General features: G+C 39.7%; 1 protein-coding gene across 1 annotated transcript in view; it reads right to left on the minus strand.

Annotated features, from left to right (window-relative positions):
- Positions 1–21,497, minus strand: part of roraa (RAR-related orphan receptor A, paralog a) — a 253,915-nt gene that overhangs the window by 74,019 nt on the left and 158,399 nt on the right. Inside the window, exon 2 of the mRNA XM_053478789.1 lies at positions 15,827–15,856. Within this exon, the coding sequence (XP_053334764.1) occupies positions 15,827–15,856 (30 nt within the window). The remainder of the gene's footprint in view (positions 1–15,826; positions 15,857–21,497) is intronic.

Raw genomic sequence — 21,497 nt, forward strand, 5'->3', positions numbered from 1 at the left:
TCTGTTTTTCTCTCCTACGGATGCTTCATCAGCCGCATCTGACCAGAGCTAAGAGGGAGCAAAGAAGTGGTCTGGCTTTTCCACAACTCTTCTGTCTCTGTGGATAAATGCCGGCCTGAGTAAAGTGTCTGCTGCTCCTTTTCTGATTAATTTGAGCCAATGTATTTATTGTAAACAAGCCCTGTGGGATGGAATTCAATTGAGAGGAGAAGAGGAGAAGCCACCGGTGCCCCGGAGGAGAGAGGAGAGGACCGCAGCCGATAATGGTCTCATTAGCAGTCTGTCAGTAGCCATCCTACACACGGCCTCAACACACAGCAGCTGATCTTCCAGCCTCTCCTGAGCACTGTACCATGGCTCCAGAGAGAGAGAGAAAGAGGAAGCGAGAAAAGAAAGATATGCGAACCAAGACAGAGTGAGAAACAATAAGAGAGGAGGAAAATAGATTAAGATCCTTGTGATTTTTTAATGAACGCACATTTAATGGCTTATTTCAGCATGATAAAGGTGATGCGCTTCACACAAACTCCAAACAAAATAGATATTTTTACACCAATCGGTCGTTTTTTGAAGCGAACCCGTTATCATATTTCTTTGAGCAGGGACTCGTTGGGAAAATCGTTTAGAATTTTTTCTTTTTTCCAATCACACGTCCAATGAAACATGTACAAAACCTACTGTATGCGTGAAACTGGAGGTTTATTGCGGCTCAATGCATTTCTGACTAAAGTCACGTAACAGTCAGTTTAACCCTACAGCATCTTCATATAGTATTTAAATTAACACATGAATAAATACATCCAAAGTCAACAGTGCACATATTTAATATAAATATAAACCCACAATCTAAAAACCACAAACTCACAAACCCATGCGAGACATTATAAACCAATTTAAAGCTATTGCAGGCAATTTCCTGTAGCTTCCACCTGTGAGGAGGACTTCAATAAATCACTCAGACAACACAGGGAATATCTATTTTCAGGATAAATAGACAAGACTATTGGGTTTCTTTTCTTAGAGGAAAAGCAAACCATTACAATAACATTCAAACAAAAAAGGATGCGGGAGAATATGCAGAAACGGAGAAAAGAGGCAGAGTCTGATGCGCATAAATTTCCAAGGACATACTGTACTATTCATACTGCTTTCACATAAACTTGCTGTACTGATATCTGGTCTGAATATAACCAGCAGGAAATTGAAGACTAGCTGATTTCAGGTAAAGGGCAAATAAACAGATCTAAGGACTGCTGATTACATCAAAGGCTTTCTACACCAATGACGCGATAATCTGAGTAGTTGTAACATTTAATAAATAATAAAACTTACTTAGGTTCTAAGCAAAAAGGGCAATCATATGCATTGTAGTCTCTAAACAGTATCAATACAAATTTACCTAAAAGACAATATATCTGACAATATAACTGTCGTCTTGCACTTCCAGGGTCTTGGTGCATAGAGTTTGTGTGTTCTACCTGTGCTTGGTGGGTTTCCTCCCACAGTACAAAGACATGCAGATTAGGCTAATTGGCCCTCCTAAATGTGCTCGTAGAGTAAGTGTTATGTGTGTGTGCCCTGGGATGGATCGGCACCCTGTCTAGGATGTACCCCGCCTATTCTCCTGGGATAGTCTCCAGGCCCCTGCGACCCTGTACATAGGATAAATGATGAGTGAGTGAGTGAGAATATATTCACTAAGTAGTGCACTATATTTACTGCCTCCTTTATTAGTGTTAGAAACCTAGTACGAAATATCCATTCATGTGCACTAATTTAATCTCATCCCACCCATGCACCAAGATAGATAGTATACTAACACTGGAACCTAACAGCCACAACATACAGTACCCATGATGCACTGAATAATGACTAGTTCTACAGTAACCTATCATATGGAACAATTTACCCATCCTTACCCCATTCCCTATAATAGTTATATGTACTATTCTGGATGCCAAGATAGGGAACAGTAAGTAGGAGACCATTTCAATCCAGCTTTGATATGTTGCTTAAACAAGCTCAGAGAGCATATTTACACCAAAATTAAACATAGACCCTTCCAGGTATGAATAATTTGGGGATATTTGGCAGGAATGATTTTGATAAGCCCTCTTATGCTTACTCTAATTGAATTTTTCATATTGCCCCCAAGCAGCTATTTGGAAACGGTTTCTGCGGTCATTGCTCTGTTGGTTTTATTAGTATGAAAGGACAAGCCAAGTCTATTTTTTCAAAATTTGTTTAAGCTGATTTTTTCCTGATCAAAAGACAAACGAATATGTTCAGGAAGCTGTTACAGAGAAAGATAGATGTCTTCATGATAACTGTCTAATGGCTAAATCATCTACCAATAACCTGTAATGTATTTAATTAAATTCGGTTTTATTTATAACTTTGTACGTATTTTTCTTTGGGTAAATACGTTTAAAAGGATGGTATTATTCATTCAATATTAACTTGATAAACTCCAAGGCATAACAAGATATGGCTTGCGAGGGCAGGCTTTTACACAGGGGCAGAGACAGAGACAGAGGCAGAGACAGAGGAGGCTGGTGCCACAGACACACAGCAGCATGTGGTAGCAACTGAGGCTGGCTAGGTAAGGAAGCACAGCAGCCTTCTTCATTCTAATGATCCCCTCACTTGCAGTCCTTCTCCCCCTGAAAAGATAACCCATTTCTCTCTCTGTGTAGCAGAGCACTGGATGAGGGAGAGGGGTGATTAGAGAAGTGCCTTCATGTCTTCTTCTTCCGCCTGAAGTAGGGCAGGAGATTTTGGGTGTGATAATTATGGCCATAACTAGGCATGAGGGATTGGTAATGGTGCTGCTTATCCTTCATGAGTGTGACTGTAGCAGGCATGATTATTGTTTTTTTTTTTCTTCTCTCCTACCACGCTGTTGCAGCTGCAGCGAGTTGCGGCGGCTGAAAAGGGCAGTGGGTGAGCGTGGCCTTTGAGGAGGGAACTTAACGAATGAAGTTCATTATTGAGAAGCATACCAGGGAGACCCCCTGGAGTATGTGATGGATGACCTTACGTCAATAAAACACACATACACACATACTTGGCTACATGGGCACGCATGCACACACACATTTGTCTTACTATTTTTGTGAGGACCTTTCACTGACATAATTATTATGTACCTAATTAATGCTATACCCAACGCTAATCTAACCCGAACCTTAATCTCACAGTAAGGAAAATGAAACCTTGTGGCGCTTTCAGTTAAAAACTCAAACAATCTGAACAAGTATGAGCAGAAGCAGGTAAACGTATCTAAGGTAAAGGGCAGGTAAACTTACCACTTTTGCCTTATAGAAGAATATATAAAAACATACAGAAATAATCATATGCAACAGCATAGCATTATAATAAAATTAGTAAAGAAATAATGGACTTGATTCTCTTAACTGTGTGGTGAAAAACGTTTAAAAAAAATATGATAATTTGTTACGTGCCATGACTTGCCTTTGTCTGCTAAGACTAATTTATTTTAAATCACAGGTCTTTTTTTTTCCTTTCTAATGGAGAGGAATGGACCGTAGAGGCCTCCCACCTCCCATAGCCCATATTACACTCATTTATTAAAATCACCATTGTCTTGGAGTGAAAATAACTTTCTTTTTAAAACACGCTGTCTATTAAGACAGGAGCCCACCAGAGGGACAGGCTTTCCTCTAAAGATTGAGCGAGATCTTCAGGCTATTCTGCTTTCTCCTTCAGTCCCACTGTTAAGCCCTAGGTTACCATGTTCGCTTTTCCCACTTTTCGGCGGTATCTAGTACCCACCTTCTCTTTTACTGTTGAGTTATGAGGATGCCATAGATGTGTGTGAGCGATTCATCACAGTCCTGCTACTTCACACACCCTGCACACATTAGTAATGTTCTCCACCGAGGAGGAAGACCTGTCACAACTCTCTCACCCTAAAAACCTTTGAGCAAGGTAGGTCACACAGAGGCCTCTACATCTGGCCCACTTTTAGTCTTTCATAGCACCTTTAAGTTTCCTCGGCCTGGCCACGAGCGGCCTGCACATGACACATCTTGCCTATTGACCCGACTAGAAATTGTTCAACATGGACACATGGACAAATTGTTTACTAGAAAAAAAAAAGGTTGTTGTGATGCATTCATACTGTATGTCCTTTACTCCAAACTAGAGGTCTACAGACATTAAGAAGAAGATAAACCTTTCCTAATCTACATCCCATGAATGGAAAGTAAAAAAAAAAAAAAATAATAGTAATAACAATAATAATATATATACATGCCAGAAAACATGAAATGCCACAAACATAACCAGGAATTTTCTCATGGTGTTTGGGTTGAAGTGATGTTCGCCCAAATCCCATGGGCCATTGTATACCAACTATACACCTGTGAACACCTCGACACTCAAAGCTTTCCAGTGCAACATAGCCAATTGGTTGACAAAAAAGTCATAGGAACACATCTTTATAATTTTAAATAATTACTAAAATATCCTTTCATATTTTCTAAAGAGCTAAAAAAACAGTTTAGTCAATAACTTGTCAATCATAGCACCATTTCTTAAAAATCTGTCTTTTGAGATTTGGGTAGATATAGCCGAGTGTGCTTACTGTACCTACCGGGTGGGACTATAAGATTAACTACAGAAATAATTAGAGAGTGCTTCTTATGGGCTGTGATCATTATGTAAGATAAAACGTCACCTAAGGCATGTTCAATGGCCAAGAAGTGTGACTGGCTGCAAGTATGTGTGTCAGATTAGCTATTATCTGGCAATTATGATTCCATGCACAGCCATGTGTTAAGAGCATTGAGCTGTGAGATTTAAAAAGCAGGTAAAAAAAGGTAAATCTTATAAACTATTGTAGTAGTTAATAGAAACCAGCTGGATTAGTATATAGTAAGATGAAAGAAATGAAGAATAGTAATTACTTACTTAGAGAATTACTCACTTACTTAACAATCAACACCATTGTGCTGTTTTTACTTTTTAAATCATGCAGTGTCACAGGTTTCCTTTTAGTGTTTGTTCTTTTATATTACTTCATTAATTCCAATTTGTGCAGAGCAGCTGAAAACCCAATCGCTTTTTTTTTTCAAGGTAGTTGGGAATCATCACCCTGTCGTTTATTGTTCTTACACTGTGACAATCTCCATTTGACTTCCTATAATAATAATAATAATAATAATAATAATAATAATAAAAAAATAAAAATAACTGTTCTAAAAAAAAACTACTGAATATCAAATGCAAAAAATTAAAAAAAAAACAATCTGTCCTTAAGGTTGTTATGTCATGCTACACTGACTTAGCATTTAATTAAAACACCTAATACAGGTCTGAAAGAAACAAAAAGGCTTTTACGTCTGTCATTTTATTTCAGGAGATCCTGTGAGAAAAGGTTACTTGAACCCGAAGCATAGAATTTGCACAGTATATTTCTATTTTGTACATCCTATTTCTATTTTTATTTTTAGTTCTATTTTTTCATAGCACATTTCTATTTTTATTTTTAGTTCTATTTTTCCTAGTTTAATTTAATTTTGTAATTTAATTTCTATCGTATTTCTTTTATTCATATTTATTTCTTATTTGTAAAATTTAACTCTCTTTTAGAGTCAATGGCAGTCGTATAATACATTTCACTACATTTCGTACTGTGTATGTTTGTGTATGTGACAAATAAAATTTGAATTTTGAATTTGAATTAAAGGATAAAGTAGCTGTGTGTCTTGTGTGTATATGTGTGAGTGCGCAGACATGATTCAGTAATCCAGCAAAAAAAAGCATCGGACACTTTTCAGAGACAGAAAAGAAGACTGCATTAAGATAAAAAAAAAGAAATAAAAAAAGAAGTATGTGCAGATAGACACCATGGCCAATTAAATTTGCTCTGCGAAAGACAAGCAATGCTAACTATAAGTCACTTTTTATTGTTTATTTATTTCATTTTTTTATATTATTATTATTATTGGCCATATATCATTTTATTAGCTCCATGACATATGGTGCATCTTTAATTACACAGAATTTCATTCTTATCTTAGCCGCCCTATGACACTTTGAAAGTTATGTGAATTATGCAAGCAGAAATTATTGAGGTGAGCTCTTTAATGACCATGTAGTGAGAAATGATCTTGATATTTGCAGCAAGCTCAGCATATCATTAGGGAGGCTGCCACTTAATCAGCACCGCTCCTGGCCTACAGAGTTGTAAGCACTATACGCAGGTGGAGTGGGCAAAGACAATGGCCTGCACGTTAATGCACACGAGGAGGAGGAAGTGGAGTGAGAGACGGAGAAGGCCTGAGAATGAGGTAAGGAGAGAGAGAGAAAGACATATAGACTTAGCAGTGCACTCTGTCCTACTGCTAACAAACTCAATGTCTTCCACAAAATGAGTCAATAATAGTGTAAAAACCTGTATTACACACACACTACCACTGTACACTGGCTTCACTTGCTTCACCTTGATTCACATTCATCCCTATTGTTGATCTAATGTATACACCATACCTCACCTCAAATGCACACACACCCTTTGAGTAGGCTTAAATTGTCTTTTGTTCACACAGTATAATTATCCCTTAAATGTAGACATCTGCATAGTTTCTTAGTTTCTTCTACAGTATTAATTTTTTTTTTTGCATGATAATTATAGGTCTTATTATTTCCACAGCACATAATCACAGCTGTACTTTTATGCACACTGCTGTTTTAAATCAAATATTTAAATCAAGTTTTTGATAAAGAATAACAGTCCAGCATTGACAACTCCAATATGCTTACAGATGGTTACCTTAATTTCAAGTCTATTAAGATGTAGAGCTACTAATACATGACGGAGTATTTAGTATAGAAGAACATTCTATTAACATAGTGAACACTGATTATCATGGGCACACAAGGCTCATTTATGCCTGTGGGGACCGAAGGCCAGCCTATTCAGTCAGATCACACAGAAAAGCCAATGCAGCACAACTTACCGCAACACTTGCTATGATAGAAAGACACCAGAACACCCAGTGCCCCATAGCCTGCCATGCACAGGGCCCAGCCTGAAAAGAGTCCAAGACTGCTGACCTGGCTCACAAACTCTCCAAACCACAATTCGATCATGTGCCGGACAAACATCTCCGAACCATGGAGGCCCCAACCTGCAACCCATAGCATACAAAGGATCTGCTGCCAACATCCTGGTGCCACACACTAGAGCACACCCCCAGATGTCTTGCGGAGTCATGCCCAAAGGAGCCAGAGTCATCCAGGCGGCTTTTATAATGTCATGGCTAATGTGCAATTTGGTGTTGTTTAAGTGTTGGCAATATCTAGCTACCGTAAGACATTTTAGTAGTAAAACTGCATATAGAAATGATTAATGCACAAAAGTTTCTGCATGCATACTTGTACAGCAATGGACATCAAGGACAAAAGGTTCCATTAGATCCTTATGAGCTTTGCCTCTGCGCTGACCATCATAAGCCAGTGGATAAATGAGAATGAGCAACTGTGCAGGTGATACCTTGCTCCAAGGCCACCGGCTCCACCTAGCACTGGGCCACCACAATCCTAAAGGATGTCATACGCCCCTCATACAGTATTCCCAGCTATGGCTACAGATTGGCCACGCATATCCACATTTTGTCAGCTATCCCAGCAGATGGGACGCCTTATTTGCGCAAGCATTCATGCAGCTTCTGTTTATGTGATGTGTATCTTTCATTGGTCCTTGGCTAGTCTGAAAGAGCTGCACAAGAAAGCTTTTCAGGTTTGGAAGACACACAAAGGAATGGACAGACAGTGGGAAAAGCTGACGAAGCTAAATTCTCGCACAATGCTGCTGAAGGGGGGATTCAGATTAAGTGGTTACAAAGCATCAAGGTGGTCCAGTACATTTAGTCGAGGAACTCTAACTGCATCAGCAGACATGCCCAGCCCTCAGCCTTTTCCTGCGCAACAACAAAACTGCCATGGTGCCTTCCATCAATGACCAGCCTCCTTCCTTTCAACCCCATTAACCATGAGCACTGGGTACAAAAAAGACGGGCTTCGTTTTGAACAACTTATGCAAACAAAGTGCATTCACAAAAGCCTATTTGCGATTTCACAAAAATGGCCAGCAAATAATAATAATAAAAAAAAAAACATAAAAAAAATGCTTGTGCTGAAAAATGAGGGCCTGTCATATTGTGTGGATGGAAGAAAAAGTGGAGAGGGGAAAGAGAAGAAAAGGATAAAAATCAAGCCGTCCTGCTTTACGACAAATAGATATCTCTATTGATTTCCTTTTTGCTGTGGCGGCCCATCCTTCTCCGTTGTGATTATACTGACCTATTTCAGATAAAAAAAAACGGCTGACTATTATGGATTAAAGCAAAGCATCCAAAAGGAAAAAAATCTTTCCATGAAACAAACAAATAGACAAAGATGAAACATAATTTATTGTTAAAATTGGAGGCTGTCAAATAGAGTGAAGTGCTTTTTCTTCCCTCTGAGCGTCTCTTGTTATTTGAGGTAGAAAACCTCACGTTTCTGTGGCCTGCTGAGAATAAAATTGCTTCGGCAAAGAGCACACTTTAGAGATGTTCTGCTGATTTTAAACAACCCTTTCTCCGGAAGATCGCAACCGTTTTTGCTTCGTTTAATGTACACTAAGATTACAGCTACAGTGCTTCAGGGAAGGGGGAAAAAAAGCGCTACATGCTGTCATCATCCTGACAAACGTACTGCGTATGCAAAGCAAAACACTTTGTCTCATATCTATCTTGATGAAAGTGAAAAAGATATTGCTGGTTGTAATGTGCTGCAAAGTGAGACGTGCTGTATAATAACAGCACCACATCTCATAATCAGCCTTTTCCTACCGATTACCTGTACATCTCTGTTGACTATCCCGAGCTTCAACAAGGCCATTTTTCAAGATTACTGCTTATGTGGCACAGCTTTCGCCAGAGAGTCTCGCATATCCATTTTTGTGACAAACCAAGACAGCAGAAATTCAAACAACGCTTGTTGAATTCTGAATCATGTACTTGCCCTGGGCTTTACAGGAGTACACACATTTCTACACGACACAATACATTATGTCTCCAAAGTGTGTATACAGCAAGACCTGATGTGTAAATGGTTACTTCTCCTACCGTAAATAAGCTAGGCTCCAGAGAATAACTATAAAACAGAACACTACAGGGCTAAAGGCAAAAATTGCTTACAGCATATCACATATTGGAGACAAGGACCAACCCATCATAAACGGTTGCTAGCATGCTAACTTGTCAAACATAAACAGTAAGAAAACATTAATCTAAAAGATAACTATGTGACTAGATAATCTCAGAGGTCACAGGCTTTTCAATTCTATCTCAGGCTTCCCAGAGGACAATACAGTCCCCAGTGCTCTATCACAGTGTCTCTACTGAATAACACAGTCTCTAAATCTCTGTCACAGGGTTTCTACAGAACTGCCGTCTCCGAAGATCTGTCACAGTGTCTCTACAACACAGCACAATCTCCTATGCAGAACAGCACAGTCTCCTGTCACAGTGTTTTTACAGAACAGCACAGACTCCTGTCAATGTTTCTACAGAACAACACAATTTCCTGTCAGTGTTTTTACAGTCTCCTGTGCTCTAGCAGTGTTTTTACAGAACAACACAGTCTCCTATGCAGAACAGCACAGTCTCTTGTCAGTGTTTCTACAGAACAGTACAGTTTCCTGTGCTCTAGCACAGTGTTTTTACAGAACAACACAGTCTCCTATGCAAAACAGCACAGTTTTCTATCACAGTGATTTCACAGAACAGCACAGTCTCCTGTGCTTTAACACAGTGTTTCCACAGAACAGGATAGCCTCTTATGCCTTATTACAGTGTTTTCACAAAAGAGCACAGTCTCCTGTGTTCTAGCACAGTGTTTTTACAGAACAACACAGTCTCCTGTGCAAAACAGCACAGTTTCTTATCACAGTGTTTTCACAGAACAGCACAGTCACCTGTGTTCTATCACATTCTTTGTACAGAACAGCACAGTCACCGACGCTATCTTACTACAATACTGCACATGTGATGATATGTCTTTATCACAATTAACTGCACAAAAATGAGGTGATTAACTGTGCTTTATTATTTGAATGCAATACATTTCCAACACATGATTGCAAGTCTGTGTTTATTTATCTATTTCCTCTTACAGGTTTGCATAAGTGGGTTTTTTTCTTTAAGTGGGTCTTTTTTCTTTTAAACATCTGCTTTATATGAGAAGGAACACAACAATACACTAATTCTTCTGCTCAGTGCAGACCAGTTTAATGATAGCCCTAGGGCTGTTGAGTACTTTCAGATTTCTGTGAAGTTGGCTGTCTTAATCATTTGATTGAGATAAGCGAGGCTGCCTTGCTGAGAGTCTCACAGCACTCAATGGGAAGGTAAACAAATGAAGGAGCAGGGGTTAGGCGATGCTTCTCAATAAGCCTAGTCTGTCTGGGCTTACCGCCTGTCTGCACTATGGAGATAGATAAGCCCTGACTGCACTTCGCCCTTGCTTTTTCCCTTCTCTCACAATCTCTCACAGTCTCTCCCAGTCAGACTCTCTCTCTCTCTCTCTCTCTCTCTCTCTCTCTTTCATATTGGATCGATGACTCTGCTTCGCTCTGGTTCTGACTAACCCAAGTGTAATTCAAATAAGCTTTTCTAACATGGCTACAACTGCCATTCTGGCAAGACATTCCTGCACAAATAAGCAAATACTTCATTTGCTCAATACATGCCATCTATGACTAACTAGACATCAGGCACAATATGTTAGGAAGAGTAATTCACTTCAGAATAACAAAACACACACACAACATTGAGACAATTCATCTTTGGCATATTGAACATGTTCAGCCTGAAGTCTTTGACAAATTCACAGCATTATATAAACATAATTTGTTTTCTAAACAAATTGAGTGTTGCATGCTTGTCATTTATTGGTATTTGATGTTTATTTATGGAAGGAAGTGCAACTGGGACCAAATCCTCAATTATATCCACAAGCTACAAGCAAATCGCCCCCCAAAAAATCGAATAATACAACCCTCAAATCTACTGATATGACAGAAAAGTCTATTTTAAGTACAGTAAAATAATAATAATAATAATAATAATAATATAAAGGTCAGAAATAATAATAATATAAAATAACTCCTTGATTTCAAGAAGGCCAAGTCCAACTCATGTGCTATAGTGGGAAAAAGATTAACTCGAAGAGACTTCCAAAGTGCCAGGTGTATTATGCGTCCAATTTAGTTTCAAAGGTTTACACACCGACTTTGGACTTTAGTGCAGCACACACACACACGCACGCACACACACACACACACACTGACACTGCAAAGCTGCTATCTGTGCACTAAGCAGAAATGATTACACACAGAAGACCTGAGGTCATGAGGGTGTCATGAGGGACACATGCACACCTAAACAAATGAGAAATAAGGGCCTGTGCAATCTTGTATAATCAGCTTGCACCCCTTATCAGCCATTCTTGTCATCTCCACAACAGGTTACAACAATATGAACTGCTCGCACAAAGACACGGAACTTTTCTGTCAAACAAACAGAAATATATACTGCGCCCACTAAAATGTTATGCAGGCAATTGTACGATAATCAAATTAGCTACTGACAATATACAGACATAATCCATTTTAATTAATGAAACGAAATAATGTTTCATAGGAAACTAGTCACTTATTGCTAGATAAGGATTTCCTCTGCAGTTAAGTTTACCTGTGACTCTCTCAAATTTGTGAAGTCTAGCAGCACTGTTTTATCTTAGACACCTAGCTGACTGAATAGGCTGCATTCTTTTTTTTACTACATAAATAAATAGTTTAATATACATAACTTTAAAACCAGTAACATTAATACAAATCCTAGTTTTGGCCCCTCAGGACGTGCGCTGTGGCACCAGGAGGTTGGTGATGGATTCTTTGGGTACTTGATCAGATTGGAACCTTGGGAATTTGATGCCAGATCAACAACTTCAAGCCATTTGCCTGCTAAGTCCTATATACAACAAGCTGTGATGGACTGAGTGTTCTCATATCCTCTAATGGCCAGAATTTGACTTGTTGCGATTTGTGCTGCATCGGCTTTTCTGTGGAATCGAGCCAGGCAGGCTGGCCTTTGGTCTCCACGAGGAGAGAAAAGCCTTGGATGGCCATGAATCCTTCACCAATTTACTGATATATAGTTGATAATCAATCTTATTTAATTCACCTGGTGGTGGTGTTCCAGTAACATTATGACTGATCAGACTCTATCTCCGAAATCCTAAATGTAAAGCGAATTTTTTTATTTTTCAATTATATGCAGGTTTTGGCCAGAGGAAAAAAAAAATCCATTTATTAAACTGGAGAACATCAAAGATTTAAAGTTCCTTTCATGGCTTTTTCATGACCATGGCCTTGTTACATGCAAACACAACCCAATGCCCTTTCTTCAAGAAAAGCATTGCTTTTTTAAAAAAACAAACAAAAACAAAAAAAACCCATGGAATGAAGGGTGAATAAGTGGCCATATCAGGGGTAATCAGGAAGAACAGTGAAGTATCTATTATCTCCAGGAGAGGACTTCTTTTTATTTGCTGTGTGGATCAGGAGATGATGCCAGCCAAGGGGCTTGATTATTCAGGGAAGAGTGAAAAAATGAGCTAAAGGGGTGTGTTCTGCGAGTGTGTGTGTGTGCATGTGTGTGAGTACACACCCCATTTCCAAGTATTCCCTTTGTACCTCAACAGTCTCTAAGTGCAAAATACTCTTAAGTGCAAAAGTCTGCATACCTTCAGGACACTATTAAGAAAACGAAGAAACCCACTTTATAGCAACAAGACATTTAGTGTGTTAGGTTTCACAGATGTTCACAGATGTTCACAGATGTATTCTTATTAAGTTTCACAGTTTTTCCCACTAGTACCAAATTTCATGAAAACAGTGCATGGCATTAATAGTTAAATAATTTCAGTCCCTTTCTGGCAATTGCTTCTCCGAATCATATTTTTTTTATCCTTTGAGCACCTTTGGTTCGAATATTTGCCTTCACTTGCCATTTTCCTTGACATTTATACTAACTCTGATAGACTGCTTGTCTGGTTATTTGGCACATTGTTTGCTTAACATATCTGCTGTCATGCTGCTAGATGTCATACCGTCTAGACACGCAGAGAGTAATTAAATGCAGTGACCTCCAAAATTATTTGCACTGTTCATAAAAATGAGCAAAAATGTTTATATAAAAGAAACACTTCCTGTCACAAACTGCACTGACTCAGTCTCACCAAACTTTATTAGAAGTGCAACTGGTTTTGTGTTCTGTGCTCAGATGAAACCAAAACGTTTGGTCATGAACACTATTATCACGATCGATGAGAAAAAGGAACTTTATATGAGGAAAACCACTTAATAGTAGAATACTGAGGACACAGTAGAATACAGAGAAGGGTTCTGTGTGGTTCAGGGGCTCTTGTAAAAATAGATAGTATTATGGATTCAGCAGAATATTAGGATGTTTTAGCCCAAAGCCTTCTTTTAAAGGTATAAACTTAACCAACGAGTAAATGTATTCTAAGAGGAAGAGGAAATCAAACGTATGTTTAACAAATCACTAAATATATTACGATTACTGTAGTAATCTCAGTCGATCTCAGTTTCCAGACTTGAACCCTGCTGAAAACATGTTATCTGAATTGATAAAGTAAAGTGCATTATAGGTGCATAACTGAGCTTAAGGTAGTCTTCATATATACTGTAGGAGTGGCCTGTACAAGTGTTGCCAGCCTTGTTAGACATTCCCAGGAAAGGCTAGCAGGGAAGAGATCGCAAAATATTAATTTGAAAGGGTACTGATAGTGAAACCAGCGTTTTTATGACTAAAATATTTTTATAATATAATATGGTGTATAGCACGGTGGCTTAGTGGTCAGCACTATCTTTTGCTTTGCACCAACAGGTTCTGGGTTCAGTTCCCGTCTCGGGTCTGTGTGCATGGAGTTTGCATGCTCCCCCCGAGCTTGGTGGGTTTCCTCCAGGTTCCGTGGTGTCCTCCCACAGTCCAAAGATGACATGCAGATGAGGCTAATTGGCATTCCCAAATTGCCCGTAGTGTCTGAATAAGCATGTAAGTGTACAGTATGTGTGTGTGCCCTGCAACTGATTAGCACCCTGTCCAGGGTGTATCCCGCCTAGTGCCCCAAGTCTCCTGGGACAGACTCCAGCCCCCCCGCGACCCTGTGTACAGGATGAAGTAGTGTGGACAATGAGTAAGCAAATGAGAGTGAGAATAATTTGAGAGGACAAAGTTGCTGTGACTATTTATTTAATTCCTCTTTTTTGTCATATGTTTCAGATTGTTCTCTTTTTGTGTATCACACTTTCAATTAATTTGAATTCTTTTAATTTGCAGATAAATTGTAAAATAGAGGCAGGATTTCATTTATTTTTACTCAAACGACACGGGGAGTGCAAACATTTGCACATGCAAATTATTCAATGGAGCATAAGTTGTAAATAGCAAATTTGACTGTCAAATGGTATACAAACTGTAAAAAAAAAAAAAAAAAAAAAAAAACATTATCTGACATTATCTTCAATAGACATGAATTGAGGCAAATACTGAGGCACATGTTCTTACTAAGGTGTTACTCAGCTGTTAGGACATGACAGACATAACCCAACCCTTATTAGCACTTTAGCGTCGATGAAAATGTCTGTTCTCCTTGTAACTGACAAGACCTTTCCACCCACTATTACATGTCCTTTGAATCATCTCTACTGCACAGCATGGCTTTGACCCAGGACCTCAGTGCCAGCATGCCTCCGCTGTACAGTACCTCTCTCTCTCCCTTTCTCTCTCTCTCTCGCTCTCTCATACACACACACGCACACACACTCTCGTTCTCTCTTCTTTCACCCAGTGACACGCGTCATTACCATTTCTTTCACTGAGATTAAATAGTGTGGTCCAGACTGTGTCCATGTCTTTGAACCTGCTCTTGTGAAACATGCTCTTTGATTTCACTTCCTCACTCTTAAGCAGGGGCAATCGGGGCTCTAATTAAGATAACAGTAGTCCACTGGATAAAAGGAAGAAAGCCTAACACTCTTTACTTGGGCAGAATATGTAAAGAAAAAAAAAGTTTAATATATTCCTTTGATTTAAAGAAAGAGTGAGCATGCACAGATATCTTACAGGATGGAGAATTCATATGGAATTAATAGTGCTGACATTGTTTAACATGCCAGTGGAACTCGTATGCCGTTTTTTGGGGGGGTTAAATCCTAAATTATATCTACATTGCTTCAGGCCTATTATCATATCACGGTTTCATCATAGTCTATTTGCTTATTGCCCACTGCATCCTGCAACAGCTTTATGAAGGAGGAGACTGGAGATAAAAACTTAATCCGTGAGATTTGCACGCTCTCTCCTGCTCTGAGCTGATGCATATCTCCCCAAGCTAGAATGTAAAAGGCAGTTCAGAGTTTTTAACCTCCCTCACAAAGGTCACATGCAAACCACATCCTTGTTTTTCAGTTGCAAGCAGAACAGACAACAGAATGCTGCCAGAAAGAGCTGGAATGAAACAGTCATATGATCAGTTCGAACAAACTGGCCATTATAGTGAGTCAGTCTGAAGAACACTCGAAATGAAGGCGTCTCGATTTCATGATCAACAAATCGAAATCATTTTCACGACTAAAAAACGGCATTTTTCTTCTTTTTAAAAGCTCTTATGTCTGGAAGGCTTTAAAACAATTGAAAGCTTGTGTAAGATATTTAGTACTCACAAGTGTGTGTCTTCTTTGTTACTGAAATACCTGCAAAACAAAAGAAATCCGTGTTAAAGGCACTTACATATACCTTACTCTGACAGCATTCATGCATGCAAAGGCATTTATCCAGAAAAACTTATATAAGTGATTTGTCATCCCTTTTAAAATCATATTCTTATGTATGCAGAAATACAGTTAGTCAGGGTCTAAAAAAACTCATTCACTCATCCTCTATACCTCTTTATCCTGTATTCAGGGTCACGAGACCTGAAGTCTATCTCAGGAGACTTAGTGCACGAGGCAGGGTACATCCTGGACAGGGGGCTAATCCATTGCAGGGCACATACACACACTCACACACTCATTCACACACTATGGGCAATTTTGGAACGGTAATTAGCCTAATCTACATGTCTTTGGACTGTGGGAGGAAACCGGAGTACCCGGAGGAAACCCACCAAGCACGGGGAGAACATGCAAATTCTATGCACACAGAGACAGGAATCGAGTCTGGCCGGGAATCACCCCGGACACTGGAGGTGCAGGTCGACAGTGCTAACCACAACACTACTGTGCCGCCCTCTAAGAAAACTGTCCATGGTTAAAAAAACTGATAGAGACGACCACAGTTATCATTAAACAATCTCTCTATCCTGGTCTGCATGGAGCATAGGGAGTAATACGCCATGGAATGTATGCCAGTTCAACACATGACACCGTACACACACTTTCACACACTCATTCAATTTAGCATCATCAATCCACCTATCTATGCATCATTTTAATAACGAGGATCTTCGTCATAAGAGCAGTCGAGACACATACTGTATCAAAATGCAGCACAAACATCCTTGCTGTATGTTGCAACTCGAAGTCCTGACATTGACCCAAGGCCAAAGGCGGCTGTTGACTGTGACAAAGTTGCTCAGTGCTGCCACAGGCTGTGCCCAGGCAAGGTCAAACAGGTCAGCATGCAGTCACAATACCAACCAGCCAATTGCCTCACTGTCATGCCTGACCTCTGTGTGATGAAAATGAAGAGCGGGCTACGTGTAGAATGCTAGGGAGACCTGTACTGTAAGTGTCTTCTCGAGCTGTAATCAGAGCCCGCAGGCAATGAGTGCATCTTTACACCTGACCTAACAAACTGCATTGTGGTTAACATCCAGTGTGCTTGCACAGGGGCTGATAATCCCTGTATGTATACAGTGTGATGTGTATTTACAGTGTGATGCGTATTTACAGTGTTATACGTGTATTTACAGTACCAGTGTGGTGAGGTGATGATGTCACGACCACTGTAAGTATTCGGAAACACTAAGCTGACAGAAAAAGTGGCAATGAAGGGAGAAAACGAGGCAGTAATCCTGCTGAAACCCCTGCCTACAATTAAAATCACACAGCAGCCAGCATCAGCTTTAGTCTCCTTTAGCCGTGGTGTCAAGCAGGGACTAACGGTGACATCGAGGCCTCTGGGCAACAAGCACCACTCTCCTAATTCTCCTAATTCTACTGTAGGAACTGCTGTGTTATCATCACACCAGCTTTAACATTAATTATTACATCAAGGTCCCAAAGAATTTTATAAAATATTATAAAAAATATAGCAATTTTTTATGCCGATTCTATCTTCGCAGACTCTCAAACGTTACGAACGTGGACATGCCATATTGTTTCTTTCTGCTCGATATGAAAGGTAGGCTTTTGTTCCGTTCTAGCTGTTGGTTTCTATTTGTATACCCAAAAATCTGACCAAAAATCCATTTCAAAATGTGTTCGACGTTTTTTTTATCTTCTTCTTTCCTGAGTGCGAGTATAGACACTGAGAGGTTCTCTTAGGGGCACGTGCTGAAAACTTGCTTGACCCAACCACAGAGATGAATCGATACAGGAGCGCTCGAGGCTGATACGCTATCAGTGTGTGAGCAACACAGAAATACATTCTTTGACACACTAGAGTGAAACAAAAACAAATTAGTAGCTTGTTATCAAATACAGAACTGTGCAACTGGCAAGGCTGGTAAAAGAGAAAAACCAAAAAAAAAATGCAACTCTGTACTGTAGAATGCCGTCTGATTTTCTAGTCCTGCATTTAGTGTCACACAGTGAATCTTAATGCTGAGAAACGCTTGTGCTCGCAAATCAGTTGAGGTTCAGGGCGGCTAGTTGATGTTCAGGTGGCTCTGTTGCTCAGGGAGAGAGGGGGAGGGTGGGTTACTCCTCCCCCACTTCCTCCTCTGTCTGTCATTCAGAGACCCGGGAAGCAGTGAGTGTGTTCAGAGGTGGCTGGGCCCTGACACTCCTCGAGTCTGCCAGGGTATGTGTGTGCTCTGCTGGAGGACAGAGTGAGGGTCAGTATTGAGGTGAAGCCATCCTGGACAGATGGGGAAGTCAAACATCACATAACGTCATGGAGAATGCTGATAATGCTGCTCTCAGATCGGTCAATATGGCGTCATGAGAAACAGCCACAAGATAAACAGTTTGTTTGTTTGCTTCGTTCGTTCTTTCCTCGCTTTCTTCCAACCTCCCTCCCTCCCTCAGAATGAATGAGTAGTATGGTGAATGAGGAGGTAATTACTATGCATGAAACAACAAGGTAAGTGCACCTGAATCACAATCCTAAAGACAAGCTTGTTACAGTTCAACACCAGCTCCAGGAAAGTCAGCTCAAGGGTAAAGAGTAATTCATGATCATTTCTGCTCTTTGCATCAGCCATTGTGTAGGAAATGCACTCACGTGGCATACGACACAACCTGATTAATCTTTGGTCTCTTACCTTTAGCGATTTTACATTTCAGATGAAAAAATAATCACAATTTTTCTTGTTTCTCTATTAATGACGTACGTACATCACTACCTTAGATAATTCAGAAAAATATATGGCTGTTAAAACAAGTTACTGATTTCCCATTTTTCCCTTCTTGCTCTCTGACACTATTGACTACAGCATTTCTTTACATTACATTTGCTAAGATCAGGTTACATTGTGCATGAACACCAAGAACATGCTTAGAAAAATGCTGATTGGTCAGACCAGGTCTAGTATGAACCATCCAAAGGTCTTAACCTCCACTATATTAGAAAGGATTTTGAAGATCAGTCGTCTATAAATGAGTAGTCGAGTGGAGAAGAACTTGTCTCCTGGTGCTACTGTCTGCCAGACAGATTGTATGTCATAATTCCAGGTTCCTTAGCACCTGACAGCAGATGATGATCACGGATGGTTACTGTCAGACTACCTCTCTTGCGGTGAGCAGCCATGCTACTCCGGGGTTCAGTGCACCGTGACATTCAAAGTTACAGTCTCCTTCATGTAATGGAGCAGTCCTCTCACCAAGCTAATGGGAGCGATCCATTTAACCTGTGGCAGAAATACACAAACAAGAAAGTACCTAATGCGAGGCCCATCCCGAGGGGACGGACAAGGATACCGACTGCTCTCCCCTCAGGCTTCTGCCGATCCGAACGCTTGATTCATTGACTGCTACGTCTCACTTATTATCATTCGCTGCTGTAGAGATGAGGAGGGGGATGAAGGTTCCCTTGGCCGTGCAAGGACACATAGAGCGCAAGGACACCAGAGAAAAGTAAGACCTAAATGAAGAGCAACCCGAAAATGAGACGGAGCCCTCACAGGTAGATGTGGTGGTTCCCTTATGGTTAGATCTTTTTACCATTATGTATGTATCCTTCATTTGGAAATGTGAAAGTAGCGTGTTTGTTAAATGATTTAAAGCATGTAATTAGACTTTAAAGACCACTGTAATTAGTTGTTTTAATCTGGCAACTTCCCAAAAGTACTTATTACAGGGAGAAAAGATATACCCGAGAGACCACCAGCACAGAGGCGAGTGCACATGCCTCGCATAGAAGAGGGCATCAAAACCAAAGAGTGCTTTAATTCATAAACGTCCATGTTCAAGGTTGTTCCTAAAAGATGAGCAATTCTGCTTCGCTTTTCAGAGTGCACCCTTTGAGTAAAGCTCACTAGACCAGCTTTTTACTCGCTAAGGCACTTAATGTGAGCATAAAAACAGGCGATAATCAATAAAACACAACCCGAGGAAGCCATTACAGGACATGTACTCCACAACAATTTATGACTCTCCAGTTAAATAATGAATAAATGAAATGGACATTTTGTTTTACTTGTCATTCAAAGTCATACTTTATTATTAATTTATTTTTAAACACAGCAGAAGTCTTTCAAAGATCATATACAGTATATATATAAGACATGAACACCAATTCACTGACACACTGATTATCAATTATATACCAGGAAACTGCGGACGGGATCATGGGTGCTCAAGGCTCAATTCTGCCTGTGGGAAGCAAAGCCTAGCCTGTCTGATCCGAACCCAAAGAAATTCCAAGGTAGCACAAATATCTAAAAAAAAGTCAATGCTGAATACAACGGAAAGGAACCAAAACACCCACAGCCCACCGTGCATGGGCCAGACAAAGCGAAGAGCCCAGGACTGCTGAGCCGGTCTTCAAACAAGGACCCACTGCTAACATACAGTATTGGTGGCAAACACCAGAGCATGCCCTCAGAGGTTTTGTGGAGTCATGCCCTGAGTGGAGTGGTTTTGTGGAGCTGCCCAGGTGCCACAAAACAAGGTAAACTTTATTTCATTGTTATGGATGTGTTTCATAGGATGACATAAGACCACGAGCAAAGCAGATTGCTGAAAAAGATATTTAAATATACCGTATATATTGTATATGACGCATTTGGAAGGATAATGATGGTAAAAAAATGGAAAATTATTTCTAAAGGCAAAATTTGCCGACAGAGACTCGAACTGCAATGTTCATCTAAATCTGTCTAATTAAAGGTCACATTTACATGGACTCATGCTTAGGCAGTTATAGGTTGCGGGTAAACAATGGATATGACACAGGGGGGTCTATCCTTGTTATCAGAGTTTCCTGGAGTATTTGAGGCTCTGAAAGTAGACAGTGTTATAGAATATATAATATTTTATACAATTTCTATAATATACACTATACAGTATAACACATACAGTACAGTATATCTCAGATTAAAAGAGTAGCAACGAATATACAAGGTATACATTTTAATCGTAATTGCATTATTTGTAAAAATGTAACAAATGGCTAAAAAGTGAACAATAAAGATTTCTGTTGTATAAACAACAGTAAAATCAGAGCAAAGGGCATTTTTTTTTTCAAGTTTTGTCAAAGTCATGCCAACATTCTTTCTGACACACTTAGCCTTATTATACTTCCATAAACTTCCAAATGCAAAAATGCAATGATTAAAAAAGCATAATGATTCTCATCATCTGCCACTCCCTAATATTCTAAAACACTTAAGTAACTCCATGGAGAGGTCTCCGTCTCTCCGGGGAGGTTAAAGAGAAAAATGACTTCTTCATCTCCAGGCGCTGTTATTTCTGGTCATTTCTAATTGGTTTTAACTAAAAGCAACCCAACTCTGCTGGATCCACAGGTTCCCTCTAACCACACTGCTGTTCAGTTCTCTGCAAATAGCAGATTTACTTCCAAATTAGTTTTAGAGGACATGGAAATTATGCTGCTTTAGTGTCAAGACAGACTAAAAAAAAAAGGAGAACAAGAAGAAGAATACCAGACACCAGGTTTTGGCACAGGCTATAAAAAAAAAGGATAGAACACAAATGTCTCTGATGTAAT

The sequence above is a fragment of the Clarias gariepinus genome, chromosome 2 (assembly GCF_024256425.1).
Source record: "Clarias gariepinus isolate MV-2021 ecotype Netherlands chromosome 2, CGAR_prim_01v2, whole genome shotgun sequence".
In the NCBI taxonomy this organism is placed as follows: Eukaryota; Metazoa; Chordata; class Actinopteri; order Siluriformes; family Clariidae; genus Clarias; species Clarias gariepinus.